This window comes from Gavia stellata, chromosome 3 (assembly GCF_030936135.1).
Source record: "Gavia stellata isolate bGavSte3 chromosome 3, bGavSte3.hap2, whole genome shotgun sequence".
Classification (NCBI taxonomy): Eukaryota; Metazoa; Chordata; class Aves; order Gaviiformes; family Gaviidae; genus Gavia; species Gavia stellata.
The window spans coordinates 6,059,960-6,083,378 of NC_082596.1; the positions used below are offsets into that span (position 1 = coordinate 6,059,960).

At 43.0% G+C, this 23,419-nt stretch overlaps 1 protein-coding gene across 1 annotated transcript in view; it reads left to right on the top strand.

Moving 5' to 3' along the window:
* The window catches only part of COL22A1 (collagen type XXII alpha 1 chain), a 214,464-nt gene that overhangs the window by 48,308 nt on the left and 142,737 nt on the right, over positions 1–23,419 (top strand). The window contains exons 4-5 of the mRNA XM_059815813.1: positions 14,022–14,133; positions 22,511–22,634. Of these exons, the coding sequence (XP_059671796.1) occupies positions 14,022–14,133; positions 22,511–22,634 (236 nt within the window). The remainder of the gene's footprint in view (positions 1–14,021; positions 14,134–22,510; positions 22,635–23,419) is intronic.

Here is a 23,419-nt window from a genome sequence, read left to right on the forward strand (position 1 = left end):
CATGTGCAAATGAGCAAAATGCCAGCATATTTATGACCTCTGTGTTTTTCTGTAGCTCTATAAAGGATGTTTGGGCATTTTATGGTAGAGGCACTGGTTGTAAAACTAGTACCCTACAATTATAGACTGCAGTGGCTAGGTTTAACTGTCAGCATGTCTCCAGTGTTCTGCAGTTTGCAGCACAGGGTTTGCATTCCAAAGATGCTGGTGACTCACCAGCTAATTATAATACCCCTGGGACTATTTATATTTGCCCATTAAAACACGTGGTAGCAGGAGGAAATTGGAGTGTCCAGGCTGTTGAACCTGCAGAACGAACACATTAGACCGATGTCCTCTGGGGGACAAAAGCGTTTTTGTGGTGCCTGTGTGATGGGCATTTTGCCCTCCCTTTGCACTTGGCCGTCTGTATTGTCCCTCTCATAGTCTCCTCGGGAAGCCCCTGAGAGGGAAGTGGAAAATCCATGAATAGCAGCAGAGATTTGTAACGGATCACTGTTTTCAGACAGTAGATGCACAGACATGGTGGTCACCAGCAAAGACTGCACGTATGCAATGATGGTGAAGCTGGCTATTCGTGTGGACACCAGCTACTCTCCTCTTCATCCTCAGTGTTATACCCGTATAGGCAGGACTGGATGCAGCTATGACGTTTATGGGAGATGGGGCAGAAAATGAAGCTTTGCTGTGCCATGGCACAGGCACTTTGCTGTCATGTTTTTCAGTGACCCATCACTAGGCAGTGACAATGGGGATAGGGCTAAGGGCTCCTTATTTCCTCCCACCCGCCCACTTGCCCTAGGAAAGTCCCCCATACAAAATTTCATAAAGAATAATTAGCACTGACTTGAGTGCTGATGTTCTCAATTCTGTAAGGATCTGGAGAGCTGAAATTGAAGTGGGGTTCTTGAGACACATACCTCTGGTTATAGCTGCTGTATATCCATGAGAAGTAAATAGGGAAGTAGCAGCTGACCTGTACCTGTAGTCCCAAGAGTCATTTCAGTCTCTTGTGAGCTGGAGAAAAAGGCTGGACTTGTTTCGTGGGGTGGATTCGTCCTCTGGGCTGGTAGGTGGGATACCTTCAGTGCGGGTGACCTTACAAGTCCCGTTTTAGCTTTGCTTTCTAGGAGTCTCTGTGCTGTGCAATAGCTAATCGCAACATTATAGCCTAGATCATTGCACTTAAAAGATCTTTGAAGTTCTTCAGAGGTTGCCAAGTGATTCACCCATGTTCAAGGACATTTTAATACCCGGTAACTCCAAGAAAACCAGGTCAAGCAGTCATCTGTGACTTCTAAGTGTAGCCACTGCAGTCCTCCAGGCTCGCTCTAACCTGTGCATTAGATGTGCACCGTGGCATCCCTGGTGTCCAGATCGGCCAGTTATCCAGCATGAGGACCTGCGGCGGTTTCTTTTGGGCTTACGTACCAAGGAATTTTCCTTCTACAGAAACTAAAGGATGGGGAAATGAAAGTGTACAGTCACCTCAACAGGGGGTAGGGTGCCACCAAAATGCGCATCTGGATTAGGAGCCTGGAAACACTCAAGCATCCTGCAGAGTACACATAACCACGCTGTCGCGAACAGAGCTGGGTTAAGGAGTTCCTTCAATTAAAACCCCATGTTTTAAATTAATCTTTTTCCTAGTATGGCTGGAGGTGTACCTATTACCCAACATCCTGGGGGACTTCTGGCACTGTGAATGACCTGACGAGCACTAGGCATCAGATCTGTGTTGAAGCAGGTAGCCTGGCTGAGCTGCTCAATGACAGCATGAAACATGGAGAACGAATGCTGAAGTTACTTTAGAGTCTGCTACTGCAGGAAGAAAACTGGTAACAGCTGAGCAGTCCCTGTGAAAGACTTTCCCTGGTCTGAATCCCAGCAGTGACGAATTCTGACTTCTGCATTCACAGAAAAGACTTAACAAGGGTTAACCATGCACAGGAATGTGAACATGAAGTATTCAGATCTACCTGCATATTAAAAAAATAAAAATAATTCTAGCCGTAAAGGCTTTTTTTTAAAAAAAAAAAGGTAGTATTTTTTTCTTCCAGAAGTTAAACAAGCCAGGATTTTTTGTTATTCCAGTGCATTTGAGGATGATGAGAAGGAAATAAATTCAATTTTTGACTATTCATAGCCCAGGAAGTAACTTTGTCTATAAAAAGACTAATAGATTGGCTAACAATGAGGTATTTCCAGATATTTCTTGGTCCAAAAATTTTAGATTAATTCTACTTCAGAAAGAGATTGCTGCAAAAGAGGGGCCTGGAGAAACCATCCCATAGATTCTTCATCAGTGCAAGCTTTTTGCCCATTATGCACACATGATGGGAAGAAGGTGCATACACTATTTCAATTAACTCCTCCTAACATTTGGAGTTAAATCAGTCTGTCTGATGTGAATCATCCCTGATGACAGCTGTGGCCGGGTTTCGGTGTACCTGTACGTCTAATCTGTTTTGTACTGGTCATCTGGCATAAAGCAAGCACCACAGCCTCTTAGAGAGGAGTCCCTACCTGCTTTCATATTAGGCCTTGCTTCTAGCACCTAAAATTAATGGCAATATTTTTATTTTCATGGATAACATCTTGATGGGGTTTTCTTATAGCCCAGCTTCTAGCATTACAAGGAGAATCTAGCAGGTTATGTCTTAGTAAGGTGTTTTTCCTCAAATACCTTTTCTTACCCTAAAAATAATATTAGCCTCTTGTACAAGCAAGCAGTAAGAATTGTTGCTAGTTATGTTGAATTTATCAGTCCTGCCACTCTGCTGTCATAAACACTTATCCGCTGTAATTTTTCTCAGCCGTATGCATAGAGTCCTCTTGGGCGCTACCAACAAAACCTTTATTCAAAGAAGTGTAGGGTCCTCCCTTCCCCACTGCTATACCAAGTGATGAGTTTGCAGTTATGCCATTTTATGGCTTTCCAAAGGAACACAGAGCACCTTAGGGCCTGAGGAACTCAAAAGAGAGCTTCAAAAATAGAGGAACTAATTAAAATTAGAACCTAATACAGATAGTCCTGGTAAGTTCAGGTGGTGCAAGCCTATCTGGCATACAAGGATATCAAAGGAATAATAAACCTCTGTTTAACCTTGTAAATCACTGGAGCAGGAAAGGAGCTGAAAGAGGGACCGTGGCACTAAGCCAAACATCCATCACTGAGAAAATGGAGAATGACTTCAACACAGAAAAGCCTTCAGTAATGAGGCAAAGAGTTCAGTGTCAAAAACAGCTTTCAGTGTCGTTCAGTATGCCACTTGCAACTGAAAACTGAGAGGCAAATGGGTAAGAGAGACTGTTGTAGATAAACAGAACCATGCATCACATAAAGTGGTGTGTTATTAACACGAGATCAGGTGTTGAAAGGTGCTGCCTCAGAGGCAGCCGCTGTAGACATGTATTTATTTCCTGTTTTTACAAGAGTCTGGGGGTTAGATTACAACAGCCCTTTCCACCAGCTGGGATGGCTATAACTGTATTCACTTATTTGCTTGTGGTTTTGACTTCTCTCTGATACTGCCTCTTTGCCCTAATTTTTTCCTTGGTTTTATATCCCTTTTATCTTTCCTGAAGTGTTATCTTTCCTTTCCTGTGTAAGGGTACCAAGTGCTGTATCTGTCCCCTGTTTCTGACGGAAGCTTTAGGCTTATGTTTCTGAAACAGAGTGGCTCTGTAGTTCAATCTGGTCATCTCCTGCTCACCTGCCTCACTACCTCCTGAAGCTTGCTCTTTCTTGAGGTATAACTCTATTATATTCCTCAAGCAAGGTTTGTGCTTCTCATAATCCCAAATGTGGAATGGTGCTTGAGCTGAGATCAAGCCCTTTTTGTGATCTGCATGGGACTCGTGGCTTGCTGCTTTGCTGGGGCCAAGGAGAAGTAGAAATTGCATCTCCCAAGTGTCATGATGCAGAGTAAGCAAATCAGGATCAGTAAACCAACAGCCTGAGTGGTGGCATGGTGTATCAGGGGTAAATCTCGTTTATTATTGTTATAAAACTGAGACCATCTAAAGGGTCCTATAAGCCACCTTATGGAGTATCACGTAGAAGGTAGTAGGCTTGCTGGAAGATACCGTCTTCATGCTGGTGTAAACGCTGTTCTGTGTGTTTCAACAAAGCCTCTTTTTTAGCTTAAGCTCTAAGCTGTGGTCCTCACTGAAGTCCAATGGATCCAGTGAGAATGTCAGACCAGCATGAAGTGCTGTTTAAATCCCAGCTGTGACATCTGTGGAAAGAAAGAGTAATTGGTTAATAGCAAAAACCTCTTTAAAACACTCTTGAGGCCTTTTAATCTATAGGATTTGGAAAATTTTACAGTTCCAAAATTCCCTTGCAAGCTACTTGTAAAATACAGCAAATTAATTTTCTAAATCACAGAATCACAGAATCATTAAGGTTGGAAAAGACCTGTAAGATCAGCAAGTCCAAGCATGAACCCAACACTACCATGCCCGCTAAACCATGTCCCGAAGTGCCATATCTACACATTTTTTGAACACCTCCAGTGATGGTGACTCCACCACTTCCCTGGGCAGCCTGTTCCAATGCTTGACCACTCTCTCAGGAAAGAAATTTTTCCTAATATCCAACCTGAACCTCCCCTGGTGCAACCTGAGGCCATTTCCTCTTGTTCTGTCGCTAGTCACTTGGGAGAAGAGACCAACACCCACTTCTCTGCAACCCCCTTTCAGGTAATTGTAGAGAACGATGAGGTCTCCCCTCAGCCTCCTCTTCTCCAGGCTGAACAACCCCAGATCCCTCAGCTGCTCCTCAGAAGACTTGTGCTGCAGACCCCTCACCAGCTTCATCACCCTTCTCTGGACATTCTCCAGCACCTCAATGTCTTTCTTGTAGTGAGGGGCCCAAAAATGAACACAGCATTCAAGGTGCGGCCTCACCAGTGCTGAGTACAGGGGGACAACCACTTCCCTATTTCTGCTGGCCACAGTGTTTTTGACACAAGCTGGGGTGCTATTGGCCTTCATGGCCACCTGGGCACACTGCTGGCTCATATTCAGCCGGCTGTCAACCAGCACTCCCAGGTCCTTTTCCGCTGGGCAGCTTTGCAGCCACTCATCCCCAAGCCTGTAGCATTGCATGGGGTTGTTGTGACCCAAGTGTAGGACTCGACACTTGGCCTTGTTGAACCTCATCCAATTGGCCTGGGCCCACCAATCCAGCCTGTCCAGATCCCTCTGCAGAGCCTTCCGACCCTCGAGCAGATCAACACTCCGCCCAACTTGGTGTCGTCTGCAAACTTGCTGAGTGTGCACTCAATCCCCTCATCCAGATCATCGATAAATATATTAAACAAGACCGGCCCCAAAACTGAGCCCTGGGGGACTCCGCTTGTGACCGGTCACCAACTGGATTTCACTCCATTCACCACAACTCTCTGGGCTTGGCCATCCAGCCAGTTTTTTACCCCGTGAAGAGTGCACCTGTCTACGCCACGAGCCGCCAACTTCTCCAGGAGAATGCTGTGGGAGACAGTGTCGAAGGCTTTACTGGAGTCCAGGTAGTCAACATCCACAGCCTTTCCCTCATCCACTGGGTAGGTCACCTGGTCATAGAAGGAGATCAGGTTGGCCAAGCAGGACCTGCCTTTCATGAACTGGGCCTGATCCCTTGGTTATCCTGCATGTGCTCTGTGAGCACCCTCAAAATGAACCTCTCCATAATCTTCCCCGGCACTGAGCTCAGGCTGACAGGCCTGTAGCTCCCCGGATCCTCCTTCTGGCCCTTCTTGTAGATGGGCGTCATGTTGGCAAGTCTCCAGTCATCCAGGACCTCCCCTGTTAACCAGGAAGGTTATGACTTGTGTAACTCCTTTACTCACCACACTACTTCATGCAGGGCTTGTGGGCAGCCATTAAATCTCTCTGGTTTGTTCCTCCGGAGGTGCAGTCCTTAATGCTTTGGGAATAAGTCGGATCACCACCACTGGATGATGATGCTGAATCAAACTGTTGAGCTGGGAGTGCTAGATGTGGGTTGAATTGTCCGTGCAAATAATAAGCTGCTGCTTTTTCTGTCTTTGCTGGAGAAGTGAACCAGAGGGGAATAAAACAGTGTAAGAAGACAGAGTTCTTATCCATTGTAAGTCTTTGGAAATCACTTCTTTCAACAGCCAGAGAGAGTTAAAAAATAAATTAGTCCAGCAAAAGACTTTGTTTGAAACCCCTTTTTACAATCATTCGCAGTAAGACAGGTCTAAACAGTGTCTGAGCTGCAGGACTCTGACCTTACCCGTTGTCTAGATTACCACGAACAAACAAGTGACACCTGCATGCCCCACGAGGATGCTGGGACAATGTGAAGATTTAGTGTGTGGCTGCTTTGATATTGACCCCAGTGTTGTCATCACAGATATCTCACCAACCCAAGCAGCTGGTTATCGAGAAAGAGGAAAAGGGCTTTCTGACTGCCTCCTGCTAGCACGCCAGAAAGACTAGGACACTGAAGGATGATAGCAGCAGTGTGCACCTCACACCCTCTGAAATACTACTTCTAGTTGCCAAGTGGAACTATGGTTGGGGCAGTGATACACTGATATGGATGTAGGTAATTTTAACCTGGTGGAAGAGCCTTGGAGACAGAGAGTTCAGTGAGTGCCTAAAAATATCCCTAACTATCTGATGGTCTCTTAGCTCTTGCCAGATTTCCTTTCCTGTGGAGGAAGGAATGTCAGGAACAGCAAAAATACTGTAGGAGATGATGGCTACTGTAACAATAACAGCAACACATGGTGAATAAAGTAGTAGGACTCCCCTTCAGGGTTTGGACACTTTCACCTCTATCCTAGCTCTGAACTGAGACACAACTTGGCTGTCCAGAAATAGCTGTTTTCAGCCTAGTGCATTGTGGAAGGTAAGGATGCTAAAGGTTTAGATACAGCAGAAGAAAAATCATACCCCTCATCTATACTCTGACTTCAAGTAACTAATTGCCAGACATAGCTGGTTAAATGCACTATTTAACTTCAGAATATGGCATGAGAACATATTTTTTTCTGTTATTTTTAAAGTGTATATTAGCACAGAAAGTAACTAAGACAGGTAACAAAAATGAGGGCTCCATGTGGTGGTAATAAACATGCAGACAGTACTGGAGGAATTGAAAAGGATGTTCAGGATCTAGTGAGCACTCAGGCTCTTTCTTGCAAGCACAGGCAATCCATGAAAGCTTAACATTCAAGACTGCAGAAATGTTAGGCACGAAAATTGATAATATTTTGTATTTGCTGAAAGACTCCCAGGTGATACTGTTCTTCCTAGGAATTTATACACTCCTCTAGTCTACCATAAAGTTTATTGCCATTGACCTCTCTCTAGTAAAAGTAACAGATGCTGTTTTATCACAGGCAATACAGATTGCTTTTTTCAGAAGTCTCAGAGAACCAGTAGCTGATGACAACCTCCCTGACCTTGGATATTGGTGATACTCCATCAATACGTTGACAAGGCTGATAGTTCAGCTGAGAGTTTAAGCAACACCAGAGTATGGAGCATTTCCTGCAAAAGCTGCTTTGTTTTATATTAGTGCTTGTGGCTGGAAACCCTCCATAATAAATATAATCTGGACACATCACTTGAGGCTCTGATGTCCAGTGCCTTTCCTGATTCTTTTCTCACCTGCTTTCCACATTGCCCTCCAGGCCGTTGCCTCACCAGAAACTTTCACAATTAGAAGTAGCCCAGTGGTTCCCCCTGTGAGTCCTATCTTGGGCTCCTTGGGAATGCAAAGCAGGAGACATTTCTCAGGTTTCTTCAAACTGAAGAAGAAGTTAATGGCTCTGTCCTACTTTGAAAAGACTTTCCAAATGTGCACACTGCTGTGTTTTCTGGCTATTAAAACTTCCTTTTGTTGCTCTGGGTTTCTGGCTTTGGGTGCTGTTTTAATTCGGGGTTTTTTTTGCCCCTGAACACAGGACAGACAGGAAAATCTCAACATGTACACTAGCTGCCACCATGCTGCCCCTATCAGATCCTTGGTGGAGCCAGGCAGAAATCCAGCTCATATTCAGGGCAACCAACCATGGCCCCTTTAGTCTGGTCTTGAAATAATTATCTTGAAACAAATGTCGTAGGGTCACTGGATGAGTACAGAGCTCTTTGATCGTCCTTTGGCCACGCTTTAGGGTGTGGTTGAGTGCAGTGTGGACATCTTTCCTGTAGAAGAGAGTCTGGTTGCATATTACAGTTAGACGATGTTGAAATTGTCCAGTGCCAAGTTTTGCCCTTCTTTTCCCTGTAACAGGCAGATCTGGGTGTGTTTTCTAATTCTGGAAAAATGGGCTGCTTCCTGTAAGGCAGTTATTACTCGCAAGTAATGAGACGTTCGGCTGATTTGATCAGCAGAGCAGTGCATAAGAAATTGCTTTTCAAGCCAAGTATGCTGTTAGGAATCTGAGTTGCTCTTTCAGGTCACTATTTTAATTTTAATGTTAATGGACTAGAGTGTGCTGCTTTTCAGGAGATGTAATCATGTTAGAGGGTTTCAGTGGCCCCATATTGTTTTAGTAGCTATAATGAAGTAGGAGGCTTATGATCAAAGAAAGAGCATTATTCATCTTATTAGTTGCCATATTTATGGCATTACTGATTAAATAGTTTACAAGCCAACTGGGAAACCACACCTGCCCTGGTACACAAAAAAACACCTTTTAAATCAAATCAACTGAGAATGGGAAAGTCCCACCCTTTCATCCTGTGCTCGAGCATGGTGCAATGACTGGGTAACAGTAGCTTTGTCCTTGCTAATTTAGGCAGGTATGTACCTTCCCGTTTCACTTGTGGAGAGGTCTGGGAAGCTGTGTGTAGGATCTCATTTTCACTATGGCACTGCCAGCTTGGTCCCTCCTTGGTGGTGGAAAAAGCAATGGACAGCCCATATTTCTGCTGTCACTCCAGCCCAGAAACGCTGTACGACAGACTAAACGGCCAGCGAGATGTTTGGAGAAAGATCTAAGTGAGCTGTTTCCACTGCACTGTTAGCAGACAGACAGTGCCAGGTGAAAAATCCTGTTCAAGTGTTGGAGAAATGATTACAGCATCACCTATTTTTCACATTAACGTTGTGGTTCAAGACTAAATTAGAAGCATCATGCTGTCTCCCTCACAATCCCAGTTCCAGTCCTAAAGTAAACAAGGGAACATACTCAATCCAAAGTGCTTCCAAGCACTTGAAGTAAACAAAATAACAACAACAACAACAACAACAACAACTACTACTACTACTACTGCTGCTATATATATTTTCTTGTCCTTCAACTGAAATAATCTTAGTGGTTAATTTAAAGCACAAGTTCATTTGGAAGTTTCCTTAGATGTCTTCTTTCCAGTCCCACCTGGGCAATCTGCCTTGACTAATTTCTCAGCTCAAATGACAATATTTTGGGTTTGCTTGTTTCTTCTCCCACTTAGAAATGGAATGGTATGTTTACAGTAAATGGTCAGGATAACAAACTTAAAATATTGCTAGTCTGAATTTAAAAATCTGCAGCCTTTATTCATCCTGGAGGCAAATGAGACAGTGCAAATATGTTATGTGTGATTAGTTAGCATTTTTTTCTCTTTACTTCTGCCTCATTCAGTGCACAAAATGGATAGCATTCCCTATGAGTGGAATATATCTCCCCTAACTTCAGCAGTCTGAAGATGAGTCTCTGTATGGGCTCCCTTTCTGCTGAACGGGAGGAGGTAGGCACTGCCAAATAGTGATTCAACCTGTCTTTAGATAGGTCTGAGACAGATGCGATGAGCCGTCTTCTTAGAGACTCCTGTATTTTTCTGCTGACCCACAAGGGAACCGAAGCAACCTGCATACATCAGATGTCTCCTTTTCAGACAGCTAAAATTAGGAGAGGTGCATCTCATCCTCAGCACAGTTCTTTGATGTTTAGCATATGGCCTGATGCCACATTTTCTGTAATGCTTTTGAAATCCTTCAGCAACGAAAGTGTCCATTACCTCCATGGGCTTTGGTTGGCAATGGAGTATCTGAGAGCAGAGGTTATCTCACCAGCTATAGACTTTTACTAGGTGAGGTTTAGCATGCAGCCTGAGCATCCTAAGCTCTCTTCATGTCAATAGAGAGAAACATGCACTTTTGGCATCTGTTTTAGTATGAGATTAATCTTTCCCTAGAAACACCTGTATTTGAACTGACTGAGAGTCTCTGTTATTACCCTATCTAGAGAGCTGACATTTAGCCAGATGAACCCCATGTGAAGTGCTCTGTAAACATGAATTAGTTTGCTTCATAGCTCCCTCTAAGGAAAGTGGAGGCAATATCTCAATTTGACACAGAACAAATTTATAGTGTGATTAAAACAAAACCATTTGCTGGTTTTGAGTGTGGACTCTGACACATCTAGGGCTTAACTTTCCCAGGGACCTATGTGACATTTTTCGAAGAACAACGCTCATTCATTTTTTAACGAAAAATACATCAAGAAATCTGCAATTTGCCTATCCATAACCTAAATAAGAAAAATCCTATTATGATTTACCTGTGTGCTTTATTTAATCCTGAATGCAAATGAGATAGTCTAAGTTATGAGCATGGCTTATTTTCATCACTGCAAGTTCTGCTCGCAGAATAGTTTTAATAACCTTGCATATGCCTCATGGTGTTATTTAGGCTCTCTAAAGTGCGTGTTGTTAGGAAATCTCAGGAAAAAAAAAAAGAGATTGATTAAATCTGACCCTTAACTTGTTTCCTTTGGAAAAGCATGCTAGTGTGCACAACTTCACAGTTGCTCATAATGTGAACATTAGCTTGAGTTGTCAGAGAAAGATGAGAGTAAGTTTGGGTCTGAGATTATGATGGGAAAACTTAGCAAGAAGTTCTTGACACTGTATTTTTCAGTTGTGTATTTTGAGCAATGGAGCTTTATGAGCTCCACAAGATGAGCAATACTCCACAGCTTGAGGACTCTGGTGACTTGACATTACAATGTCACTTGGGCAGCATTTCACCCTTCACCATCCACAGGTCAGCTGCTGTGAATGATTAACAATTATTTCCTTTGCCAGTCAGTGTGGTTTCTTCTTACAAGCAATGCTCAACTGCTGTCCTCCCATTTCTGTGCTTGGTGTAGAGGAAGGATATGTACTGCATGGTGAAATGAGCTATGGGAGGTTTTATATGGACAGGTCATACTGTTTTTTATGTGATAGCCAGAAGGGAGCTCTCATGTTCTGGTAGGGTCTATTTGCCACGATTTATAGCTGCAATTGTGGCTGATTACAGCATGTCAGGAGGGTGTATCACTGGAGTTGTTGCAAGGGTGATTATGAGGTGGAGCCATGAGGCTCTGGAGCATTTTAACTGCCTTATTTGTCCTCCTGAATGTCCACTAATGGCTGAAAATAGAGTGGACAGGAGGGAAAAGCTGTTGACAGCCAGGAAAGTTACTGTAATACAAAAGGCCTCAACTTGGCACCAGGCAACCATTTCTGTCTTTGCAAACAATTAAGACTATATTTCCTCAGAAAAAGCTATTTCTTCAGAAAAAGCTCCATGATGGAAGATTTATATTTTATTTGCTGTCTGCTGTCATATCTTGATTTGCCTTGGGACTGGCCCACACAGGTTTTTTGCACCTATTTATTCCTATAAATTTGAAGAATGATATCATTAGGTGGGTGCCATTTCCTGTTGCAGCTGTTTTCAAGCCCTGCAGTGGCTTTCAGCCTGCAGGTTGTGAAAGGTTCATGGGGGTAACTAAGAAGCCCAAGAATCTTAGGGTCTAAGTTCACCACACAAAAATGTTTATCTGTTATATAAAAGTTTTAGGAGCTCAGTAACTGAACAAAGTTAAAAGCACTGACACAGTTTAAAATCAGTTTATCAAAAAAAGCTGCTATAAAGTCAACAGATTTGTGTGCTGGAATTACACCCACAGGATTTAATATGTGCAATTGTGCATTTGTGAGGGGGAGAAGAGGTTGGTATAGCCCAAATAAAAGAAAAACACAGGTTCTCTGCTCAATCGCTCACAACCTGCCTTTTGCAGTGTCTTTGCCTCTAACTCCACAGTGTGTTTAGTTCTGGGACTGGCTTTTAGTTTGGATGTACTTCTTGTGGAGCCAGTTTGGAGCTAAAAGCAAGATGGTTGCATCCACACATTACTGCACCTCCGTGAACTGGATGCATTCAGGAGCATGGCACAGTTGTACCCCCACTGTCCCTGGCAGGGTTTAGCAGCTGGGAAATCATGTCACAAAAGCATGGGTTCGTTGTGGCTGGCACCATATTGATGCTGGAGCTGCGTCGACCCATGTCTGTGGTTTAAGGTTGAGCTAATAAGCCTTGTAAGAACAAAGTCAGAAGCTTTAGACAAGTATCTGCAGTCAAGATTAATAGCTCATAGAATCATAGAATCATTTAGTTTGGAAAAGACTCTTAAGATCATCGCATCCAACCATAAAACTAACACTTCCAAGTCCATCACTAAGCCACATCCCTAAGTGCCACATATACACGTCTTTTAAATACCTCCAGGGATGGTGACTCCACCACCTCCCTGGGCAGCCTGTTCCAATGCTTGACAACCCTTTCAGTGAAGAAATATTTCCTAAGATCCAATCTAAACCTCCCCTGGTGCAACTTGAGGCCATTTCCTCTTGTCCTGTCACTTGTCACTTGGGAGAAGAGACCAACACCCACCTCACCACAACCCCCTTTCAGGTAACTGTAGAGAGCGATAAGGTCTCCCCTCAGCCTCCTCTTCTCCAGACTGAACAACCCCAGTTCCCTCAGCCGCTCCTCATCAGACTTGTGCTCCAGACCCCTCACCAGCTTCGTCACCCTTCTCTGGACACACTCCAGCACCTCAATGTCCTTCTTGCAGTGAGTGGCCCAAAACTGAACACAGTATTCGAGGTGCGGCCTCACCAGTACCGAGTACAGGGGGACAACCACTTCACTAGTTCTGCTGGCCACAGTGTTTTTGACACAAGAAGGGGTGCTATTGACCTTCTTGGCCACCTGGGCACACTGCCAGCTGATATTCAGCCAGCTGTCAACTAGTAGCCCCAGGTCCTTTTCCACCAGGCAGCTTTGCAGCCACTCTTCCCCAACCCCTATTGCATGGGGTTGTAGAATTGTATGATGAGTTGATTGGACTAAGTTGTATTAAAAAGATATGAAAAGTGTATGTAGTCAAGTGTCTTGGACTAGCAGTTTTCCATAAAGACATGGACCTGTTGGAGCAGGTCCAGAGGAAGGCCACAGAAATGATCAGAGGGCTGGAACTGAAAGGCTGAAACAGTTGGGGCTGTTCTACCTGGAGAAGAGAAGGCTCCAGGGACACCTTATTGTGGCCTTTCAAACATGTAAAAGGAACGTATAAGAAAGACAGAGAGACTTTTGACGAAGGCCTGTAGTGACAGGAAAAGGGGCAACTGTTTTAAACTGAAAGAGAGTAGATTTAGATTAGATATAAGGAAGAAATTTTTAAAACGAGGGTGATGAGACATTTTAACAGGCTGCCCAGTGAAGCTGTGGATGCTTCATCACTGGAAATGTTCAAGGCCAGGTTGGACGGGGCTTTGAGCAACCTGGTCTAGTGGAAGGTGTCCCTGCCCGTGGCAGGGGTTTTGGACTAGATAGATGATCCTTGAAGGTCTCTTCAAACCCAAACCATTCTATGGTTCTATGAATAAGTGTTTCAGTCTGCACCTGTGCATTTTCCTACATAGGGATAATGAATTATACAGCATTTTCAGGGTGTTGTAGCAATGCAAAGAATAACTATTGATTTCTGGAGAACTCTAATCTCTCCATCACTTGTTACAGTTTGGATTTATGCTTGTTTTTCAGTTTTTGGGCTAAGCAGATTAGACCATGTCAGAATTTTGTCCTGACTTTTCCCAATAAGACCAAGGTTACTCTCTGAAGTGCTGTGATTGTGGGCTAAGATAACTACCTAAGTACAGCTGAAGACATGTCCCACTGCCTGATCACTGTCTTGTATTTACACTTCCTTTATGGACAGGATTTGACCTGGTGGATTTGTTCAGCGTGAAACAGATTTTTGGAATGAAAGAAAATGGAATTCAGAGCTCTTATGTACGACTTGGAAGCTTCCCTGTTGTTCAGAAAACTGAGTGAGTACCCTGTTTTTTCACTTTATTTTCATCTGAGCCTCTGCTTTACAGTATTTTGTTCCTCTAGGTTAACCTTGTAGTAGTTATATAGTACCTACACATATGTTGCTGCTTTGATCAGCTCTTTCAGTTCTGCTGGCACAGAATTTATACAACGCAGTTGGGAGCCTCCCTGCCAACTGCAGGATCCATTCCGGTAGAGTATGCACGGGTTTTGGTTTATCTCAATGGCTGTGAGGAGCAGTATCAAGAAATACACAAAAGAACTTAGGGCTTAATAAATAGTTTCTAAAAGGAGTATTTGGTAGCACTCCCACTGTGATATATATTTGCTAATCACAAGACACCAGTTCCTAGTAGATGTTGTTATCAGTTAGCTAATATGGGTTTTGGCCTCCTAAAAGAATATGCAATTTTTAATTCTGTGTCAACATGGATTTGGTCCTTGGAGCCTTTTATGACCTGAGACTGCCAGTTGTGTCGTAGTCTATCAGAATGGTTTCTCTTTGGGTTGTCATTTGAGTCCTGCTAGCAATAGCCTTGAAAAGAGTGAGTGTAAAATTTCACTGAGTAACCATGAACCATAGATTGAATTGTCATCATTAACATTTTTGCAGTAAATTTCTCTGTGCTGGTTTGAACTTCAGCTTAAAAATCGATAGTAATGCTTTTCCCTCTTATGGATGAGGGCTGTTATTTTTTATTCTGTTTTAGCTCTTTTACTCAGCTCTCTGTATCTTTGAGATAGTCCTGTGACTTACATTTGCTTGATTTCACAATATTTTTTTTGTCCTGGAGCCCACCTGGATTGATTTGCCCTTCTCCCCTCCCCCTTTCTCCATATAAACACACAGTCTTTAAAAAAAGAAAAAGTACAAATATGATATACTGAAAGGAAAACTGTTTGCTCTGAAGTCCATAAATGATGTCAAGTCTCAGGGTAAGTAAATTCATGATCTGGGAGAAGACCAACCGACTAAAGACACCTTAGTCTTGATGAGTAGTATATACATAACTGCTGTGTGTAGGGAGGGGAATAAACCTATTTTGTTTGGCTCACAGGAGCCTCTGGGTAGAATCTCTGCTTGCTGCAGCCTGTAACATTTAGCGGTAGTGTGCTTTATCACTGGAGAGTGTTACCACCAAGACTACACAGAAAGAAGCTCTTGACGTGAAGAAGTCCATTTTGCGCTTCAGAAATTCTGGGAATGATGATCTACTGAATCTGAGCTCTGGATGATACAATGACAAACAGGACTAGTGCAATCCCTGGGTGTCTAAGCAGGAACTGTCAAGTACGAGCTGACTATGTCTTTATCAGGCAACTCAATCACCACTGCTGGGATGCTATGTCCAGTCCATGTTTCCATAATTCAGCAGGCAGGAATGGAGTGAATGAAAGTTTAAATAACTGGGAAACAAGCCTAACAGTGAGAAATTCAAAAAGTGCAGGCTAGTCAGGTAATTAAGAAGTGGTTAGCAAATGAAGTGATCGCTCTCTGTAGAGAACCTCTGGGGAATCAAAGTTTAGTAATGGGTCTTTGGTTCTAAGGATAGCGGTAGACTGAAAGTCAGTAGCTACCTGTTAAAGATAGCAAAAAACAGCGTGGAAGAAAGGCATGTTTTTAATAGTGAACGTAATTAACCACTGGAACAAGTTAGCACAGATTACAGAGAGTTTTCCATTTGCATTTCTTTTTCAAATTAAGGGTTGAAGTACTTTGTTGTTTTTTCTGTTGTTGTTTTCCCAGAAAGACTGACGGAGTGAAGCCAGACCAGACAACTATGATGACTTTCTGTCTGCTCAGATTGCACTCATTTATTTGTTGTTGTTGTTTTTAAAATAACTAGAATATTTTATTGCCCAGGACAATTAGAAGTAAAACATCCTTAATTAGTAGATTAAAATGACTAAGCTTCCTTTTGAAAGATTAGCTTAAACATGGAATTAAAGAAGAACATTTGTATTTTTAGCCTTTTGTATTTTAACTTTCATACTCCTGTGGTTTGGGAATGAACCGAATTCAGTATATCACCATGGAAGGTATCTGTGTATTTGGTTCATTTTGCCCTTTGGATGTCAGGATTCTGAGATGGTGCATATAGGGTCATTGCTCACAGAAAATGAAATCTTGTAAAGCTGCACAAAACTGATAACTGGAATAATAAACTAAACAAAAACATCTGTCCTGTCTTGCAGATAACCTCAAGCAACATTTAGCAACTGATAGCAACATCTCATAATTAGATACAAAATCATTAACTGAGTATGTATGAGTATGTAGTATCTAATTCACTTTATTATCTGCTTAAAGGATTTGTATTCTTTTATATAAGCACTAGTACTTTTACAAAGTGCCAGCTTAGCTGCATGGGAAATGCGCCCATTCATCTTCCAGTCTGGAGCCTACAACTATGAGCTTTCAAACTATGAGTTTGTGGTGAGGCATTCTGTGATGGTTCTGTGAGCAGCAAACACAGCAGCCAGGAACGTGGCCGCAATCGATGTCCTGGCCACTGAAGGACTCACAGGTCTCTGTATCTGGCTGAGGGCTAGTCCCTAAATCTGGCTGGTGCTTCTCCCCACTCCTCAGGTATCTGGGGCTGCTCATGGCTCCTCAATCAATCTTCTGGCCAAAGCTGTGCCTCAGATTTCTGGGTTTGGGTATTCAGGCTTGTTTCTCATTACTGTTGTCTTGGCTAATGCCAAGCTTTTGGCTCACTATCCTGTTCTGTCCTCCATCTCTTTCTCCTAGTCCTGACTCCAGAGACTTTCCTCCTGCCATGTCCATCCCTCAATTTTCTCTTGCCTGATCTGGTTCCAGGCTGGCTTGGTACTCATTCCAGCTGCCACGTCACAGAACTTCCTGATGCTTGGCCTAGCTTCTAGTCATGATCTGTTTGCTCTTTATATTGGTACAGTGTTGTCTCCCCCAATTTCTGAGTCTTGGGTTTTTTTGGGCATGTATACCTTGATGTGTTTGTCTGGAGACTTTAGCTCCTGACATCAACTTTGACTTCAGTTATCTGCCTTGGGTTTCTCCATGAGCTCTTGCCCTGGTCTAGCCAAAGCTGCCAAAACCTCTTACACTAAACATTAAACCTGTTGAACGCTTTCTTATTCCTTACTTCTTCTCAAACATGTATTTCATATGAGGAAAGGCAGAAATAACTAAGATTCTTCAGCTTTGAGAAGAGAAGCCTCGGGGAGGGGATCTTATCCATGTGTATAAATACCTGATGGGGAGGAAGCAAAGAAGGTGGAGCCAGACTCTTCTCAGTGGTATCCAATGACAGGACAAGAAGCAATAGAAACAAATTAAAACCATGAAATTCAATCTGAGCACAAGAAAAAACTTCTTTAGACTAGATGATCTCAAGAGGTCCCTTCCATCCTCAGTGATTCTGGGATTTGTGATTCAATGCTGTACCCTCTCCCACTCTCTGCCAGCCCTGTCTTTCCCTTTCCCTCACTTTTCCCCCATACCAGAGGCAGCTGTTAGGCCTAATCTGTGACCTGTCCCAAAATTTCTCATGGTGCTGGAGTTGGAAAAAGACCAAGATACTGTGCTGAAGTCAGGGGTGAGGGACATGGCTCCTTGCTCTAAGGGAGTGGTGACAGCAGCCTTCCCAGCTGAAGGATCTGCTGTGGCCCTTATCTGACCTCATGACCTCTATTGCCAGATAAGTGCTTATCTTCTAGAAGAAACGTGTCTGTCCAAATCTGATGTGAAGTTAGTAGGAGAATGTCTATTAGGACCACACCTGAGGAATTCCTTGTAGGCTTCTTTTTTTACTAACCAAAGAAACAGGGTGAATTCATAGGCTCATATCATTTGTGCTCTTCACCTGTTCATGTGCTCGTGCCAAGTTAGTTTTGGCTCATGTCAAGCAGACTTATCCCAGACAATGCCTGGGCCTGATGTGGAGGATGGAGCATGCCAGAGACTGCTCCACAAAGGCAGTTTGGATACTATCACTCTCCTTGGGAAAGAAGCATTTGGTTGAACTGCACTCATAGCTAGCGAATGGACCCTGACTGTTATTTACTAGTGTGGGTAGAGTCTCCTGACAAGGTAAAGGAGATGAAACATGGCTGAGGTGGAATGACTGAAGGCTTTTTTGGTCTTTTAGAGAATAAAAGACTGAGAGGAGAGCTGATAAATGTACAAAAGGCTGCAGCCAAGAGGGGAGAACAACTTGTTTGCATGTTTCCTTGTGGAAAAAAGTTGTTTCAGGAAGATTAAACTGCAGCAAGTGAGATTTTGGATAGACTTTTTTTGTAGCATGTAGGATAGTGAAGCACAGGAAGAAATTACCGAAGGAGGTTGTATCTATTCCATCACTGAGGTTTCTGAAGTAGAGGTCAAAGAAATGTCTGCCAAGGATGTATGGGTGGGTTTGATTCTGTGTTGTGACAATCCTTCTATAGCCTTTTCTTTGCCTTTTTCCTTCTTTTTTTTCTGTCATTCTAAGAGCCTCTGGTGATGTGATGCGTATGGACATGAACTGGCTTTCTCCAGCCTTGTTTCAGACATGGAAACCACTAATAGTCAATGAGTTACATTGAGTATTAGTGGTTTTTAGTTCTTGTAAAAGTGGTCAAATCTCCCAAATATGTTAATTATGCCCTTCCTCACCAAAAGCAGGTACCCTATTAATTGTTGCTACATTCAGTGTCTGAAATGAGAACTGATAATCTTATTTTTCTCCACGATGTTATTATTACAGATGTAGGATCTCATGCTGATTGTCACAGATGTAGGCTCTTATGCCAAACAAAAGCATGTAAGAAGGAGGCTATACATTGAAAATGGTCAATGGCTGAAAGAGTCTTTTGCCTGATTAGTATAATTTTTTCTTTGTAGAAGTTGTGGTTCACCTGACCCTGCAGCTGGGTTGATTAACTCTTAGGCTAACCTGCAGCACTGGGGGATTCTCTTGTCTTGGAGTTTTATAAGGGCCTCTTCTGCAATCTATCCTGTTGTCAGAACTATAGACCAAGGAGCTGGCAGAGTGCTCCCTGTAAGTACCAGGCATCCAGCAAAGCTGCATAATATGGATCATCAGTTCAATTCAGCCTTGGGTGAAAAAAGGAAATAAAACATTTCTGGGGACAGCAATTACTGCCCTTGGATTCCTAAGTAAAGCTGAGCTTCTAGATGGAGATCACTTTTTAGTGAGGAAATAAATGAAAATTCATAAACAGAGGTTTTGTTATTTATGCAGGAATGCATCTCTGTAAAAGATGCAGGGACCAAGGACTTCAGAAACAGCCTTCATCATATCTTCAGAGCAGAGAGAGTGTCTTAAGATTTGCTTTTGGCATGAAGCCTTTCTCTGTCGGTAACTTGCAGTCAGTTCTTCGGCACGTTTAAAAATCAGTTGAGGGTGACAAGTAATAGGTCATTATAGCTTTCTATCAGTTTAAATCTACCTGATGGGCCATTTGTCAGCCTCTGTGTGATGAGGTGTGGACAGACTCACAAGGATATTTACGTACCTAACTCTCAGTTATTACTGTGGGCATTAAGCATCTGAAAACCCTTTCTGAGTTTAAGCTCGCATGGCGATATTCTTGTTCCCAACTCAGAGGTATCTAGAAAGACTGTCTTAGCAGAGGCCAGCAGTTGGCTCTTCCAGCTTTGGTTGTAGGTTGTCAGGCCCAAGGCTCAACGTGATATCTTGGGGAATTAATTTCAACCACATGCTCCTATGCCTTCCTGCTCAGCAAAGCAGTGATGCCACAGTCACAGCCACTGCCTTTAATTCGTACTTGGAACAAAGCACACCTGCATATGCAGAGTTGAAAAACCATTAGGGAAAGGCAGCATTGAAAGCATGTGTCCTGCTGCTGTTGATATGATGATAGCAAACATGCTATGGATCAGAAGGAGACTGAAGCACCCCCAGAGCTGTAACTCCACTGCCTTGTGCCACCACTAGATTAACTGAGGAACCATTTCTCCGCTTGCTTTTCATTCAGTAGGAGGCTGGAGTTGGTGGTGGGCTGTAGCTAGGAGAGTAGTTCAATACTCTGTATTGGGCACTGTGTGTGCCCTAAATGCGAACGAGAATCCTAAAGGGCAGGACAGAGAGGGAACTCATTAAACCCGGTTGTGACGGTGAAGATAAGTGGTGAGGAGTGAAAGAAGGTAAATGCACTAGGCACGTATGTTGAAATGACAAAGTTCAAGAAGATGAGCCACAGGGAAATGCCCCCACTGGCATGTAGAAACATGTAGAAACATCCATCGTTTTTGTTCAAGAGGATGGAGCGATAAGCAATGCCTTTTCAACTATCAACATTGCCACCTTGCTGAAGTTTCTTGAAGGAGTGGATGTTAAAAGCTGAAACATGCATCTTCTTCTCTGTCAAACTTGGACACAATGAGTGTATGAAGCCATTTGATAGGGAATTTGCACTAAGGCATGCCAACGGTGAAGGAGACCTGGCAGGTTGCCCTGTTGGGAGGGCTGATGTGACTGACCCAACTCTCTCTTGCCAAACATCCCGTAGACTTTCTTGGTGGCTTTCAGTGCCCCACTCATGCCAGTTGTATTCTCCATGGCAACTCTGCCACATGAGTGACAACCGACACACTTCTTGTTTTGTCATGGGGGGGGGGGGTGTCTGGCTGTTTTGTGTGCCATGGGAGATGGGTGCTGGGGTGAGGTGGGTCTGTGACCAGGGAGGGCTAGTTTGTGAGTAGCTAGTACCAGGAAGTGAGACAGCCTTGTCTGCTCCCCTAAAGGAAAGATTTTGTAACAGAGCTAGTGGGAGCCTGGTTCAGTCTTCTCTTGTGTTGGAAGACTTCAGAGAGTGCTTGTGTCACCAGTGGGAAGACCAACTTATAATGGTGCATAGCCTGCATCGGCATTTTAGAAAGCAAAAGCCACAGTAGTGGGTGAAAACACAGTGTTCTGAATTTTTAACTTGGCTAAAAAGGTAGGAAATTCAAAGCACAGATTAAAAGATGACTGAATATTTTGGCATTAGGAAAGACTGGCTTTCAACCTTTGCTGTAATTGCAAAACAAAGTATTTTGGAAATTATGAGGATTTTTGCTTTAAACACTATTAAGAGCTTCTAGTTTAGTGTGTTTTTGACTGTGCCAGTTTCTGCATAGTGATGGACTATGTCAAATATTTCGTAAAAGAATTTGTCTTCATTGCTTTGCTCTTCATTAATTGCTGCCGTTGTGTTTTGTTTTTAATGGCTACTTATGCTTGACCGCTCAAATGTCTGGAAGGAAAGACATGATATTTAAGAAGGGCCTATTTAGGAATAATCAGAGGAGCAGGCTGGCTTGGGCACGAAGAACAATGAAGTTAACCAGGACTCTTCAGCTGGAAAAAGAGATGGCTTAGAGGCATTATAAGCAAAGTTTGCAAAATCATGAATGGCATAAAAAATAGAAAAAGAATAGGTTCATTATAAGAACTGAGCTAGGTCCTAAACAAACAAGAGGAGGCTCATTATACAGTGGGTAGCAGAGCTGTGTGATTCCTTGCCAAAGGAAGCTGTGGATGTAATAAGTTTACCTAAGTTCAAGGGGAGACTGGAGAAGTCCATACAAAATAAATCCATAAAAAGTTATTAATATAGAAATTGTAGTTGTCTCCGAATTTGACCCCTGGATCCCAAAGATTTGGAGGTAGAGGGGATATGTTTGTTCTGTTCATCCTTATTCTTAGGCATCCAGTAATGACAAAAAAAAAAAAAAAAAACCCACCGTAACTCATGTTATGGTATGTTCTTATGTTGGGGCTGAGTTAAACAGTGCTGGTTTTGGTTACCTCAGACTTATGCATGGATCGTGGTGACATATTGAGTAAATTTCTGCCTAATGTGTTTGTGATGTTTGATTTGAGAAGGTTCTTCTGTTCTCCCAGGCCATATGCCAAGGAACATCATCTTGGGCAGGCATGAGGTGTAGTGCCTGTTTGGGGGCAAATATTACAATATTTGTTGCTATAAGTGTAAATTTATAGAGACTTTCAGGTGTGCCTGCCCATTGTCAGTTGTCACAGGTCTCCAGTGCATCTAGAGAACAACAGAATGGTTTACAGATTGCATGAACTGAAGCATCAGGTGAAAAACAACTACTTTGACATGATGGATACTAGGCTGCAGATTTTCACTGTTTCTTATTTAATTTGAAAGCTTCACCATTGTTCCAAAAAGGGCCCCTCAAGGACAGATCCACCTGGAGAGCATAAGCTCTTGTTTGTCTCTCTGCAGGCTGCCAAATACAGCAGATTTTTTAGGAACTATATGATACTTTTGGGAAGCGTTGCTGGGGCATGCAGAGAGTTTTAGAAGCTCTGCTCTTCACAGCTGATACATTGCTCTTTTTTTCTCTCTCCATGCCAGGGATGTATTTCCACAAGGTCTGCCTGATGAATATGCCTTTGTAACTACCTTCAAGTTCCGCAAGGCTTCCAGGAAAGAAGACTGGTATATTTGGCAAATTATTGACAAGTACGGCATACCACAGGTATGAGGCCCTTTGCAGCCAACAAGAGCAGCCGTGTTTCTCTTTTGTTGCGTGAACCATCTTGCCTTAAACTCCCACTTGTGGACTAGTAAAAATCCCTTTGCCTGTTTTTCAGTTCATTTTGCCAAGAATCCTTTACCTTTAATTCAAACCCCTGAGGAAGGTTTGCATAGACCTTGATTGTTGTTAGCATGCAGATAGATGTATTAGTTGGAAAGGGGGAGAAAAAATATAGCATCCTTGCTCTTGAAACCGCTTTTGGGCTTTTGGTTGTTTTGTTCAGGCAGTTCTGTTTAGGGAGAATATTTTGCCTGTTTGGAAAAAGATAGCCACACAGATGTACCACAGAGCAGTGAGCTATGTCAAGTTTTTGCACAGACTTCTAGGTATCACGCAAAGGAATTATGGGTTCCCTACTTAGGATGTGGATGTGGATGTAACACCTATTATTGCTCCACAACCCTGAGTCCTGGCTGCTGCACAAATTGACCTAATAATTTTTGTCAAGTACTCTCAGGTTCTCAGAAGAAAAATACCGTAAGAGTGTAATAAAGGGCTGTCTGTTCCTATGTAACATGTTCTTAGCAGCACGCTATAGTTTAGGGGTTTAAGTGTGCTTGAGGAGGGAATGGTTTGGATGGGCTGTATGTTTTTCTGCTCAGTACAAACACGATGCTGATGACATTATCCATGACTCTAAACTGGGCTGTTGGCATGAGCTCATGTAGCCATGTAACGCGTACCACTGCTTTGGGACTGGTATTCGAAAGGATTTTGGGAACTCA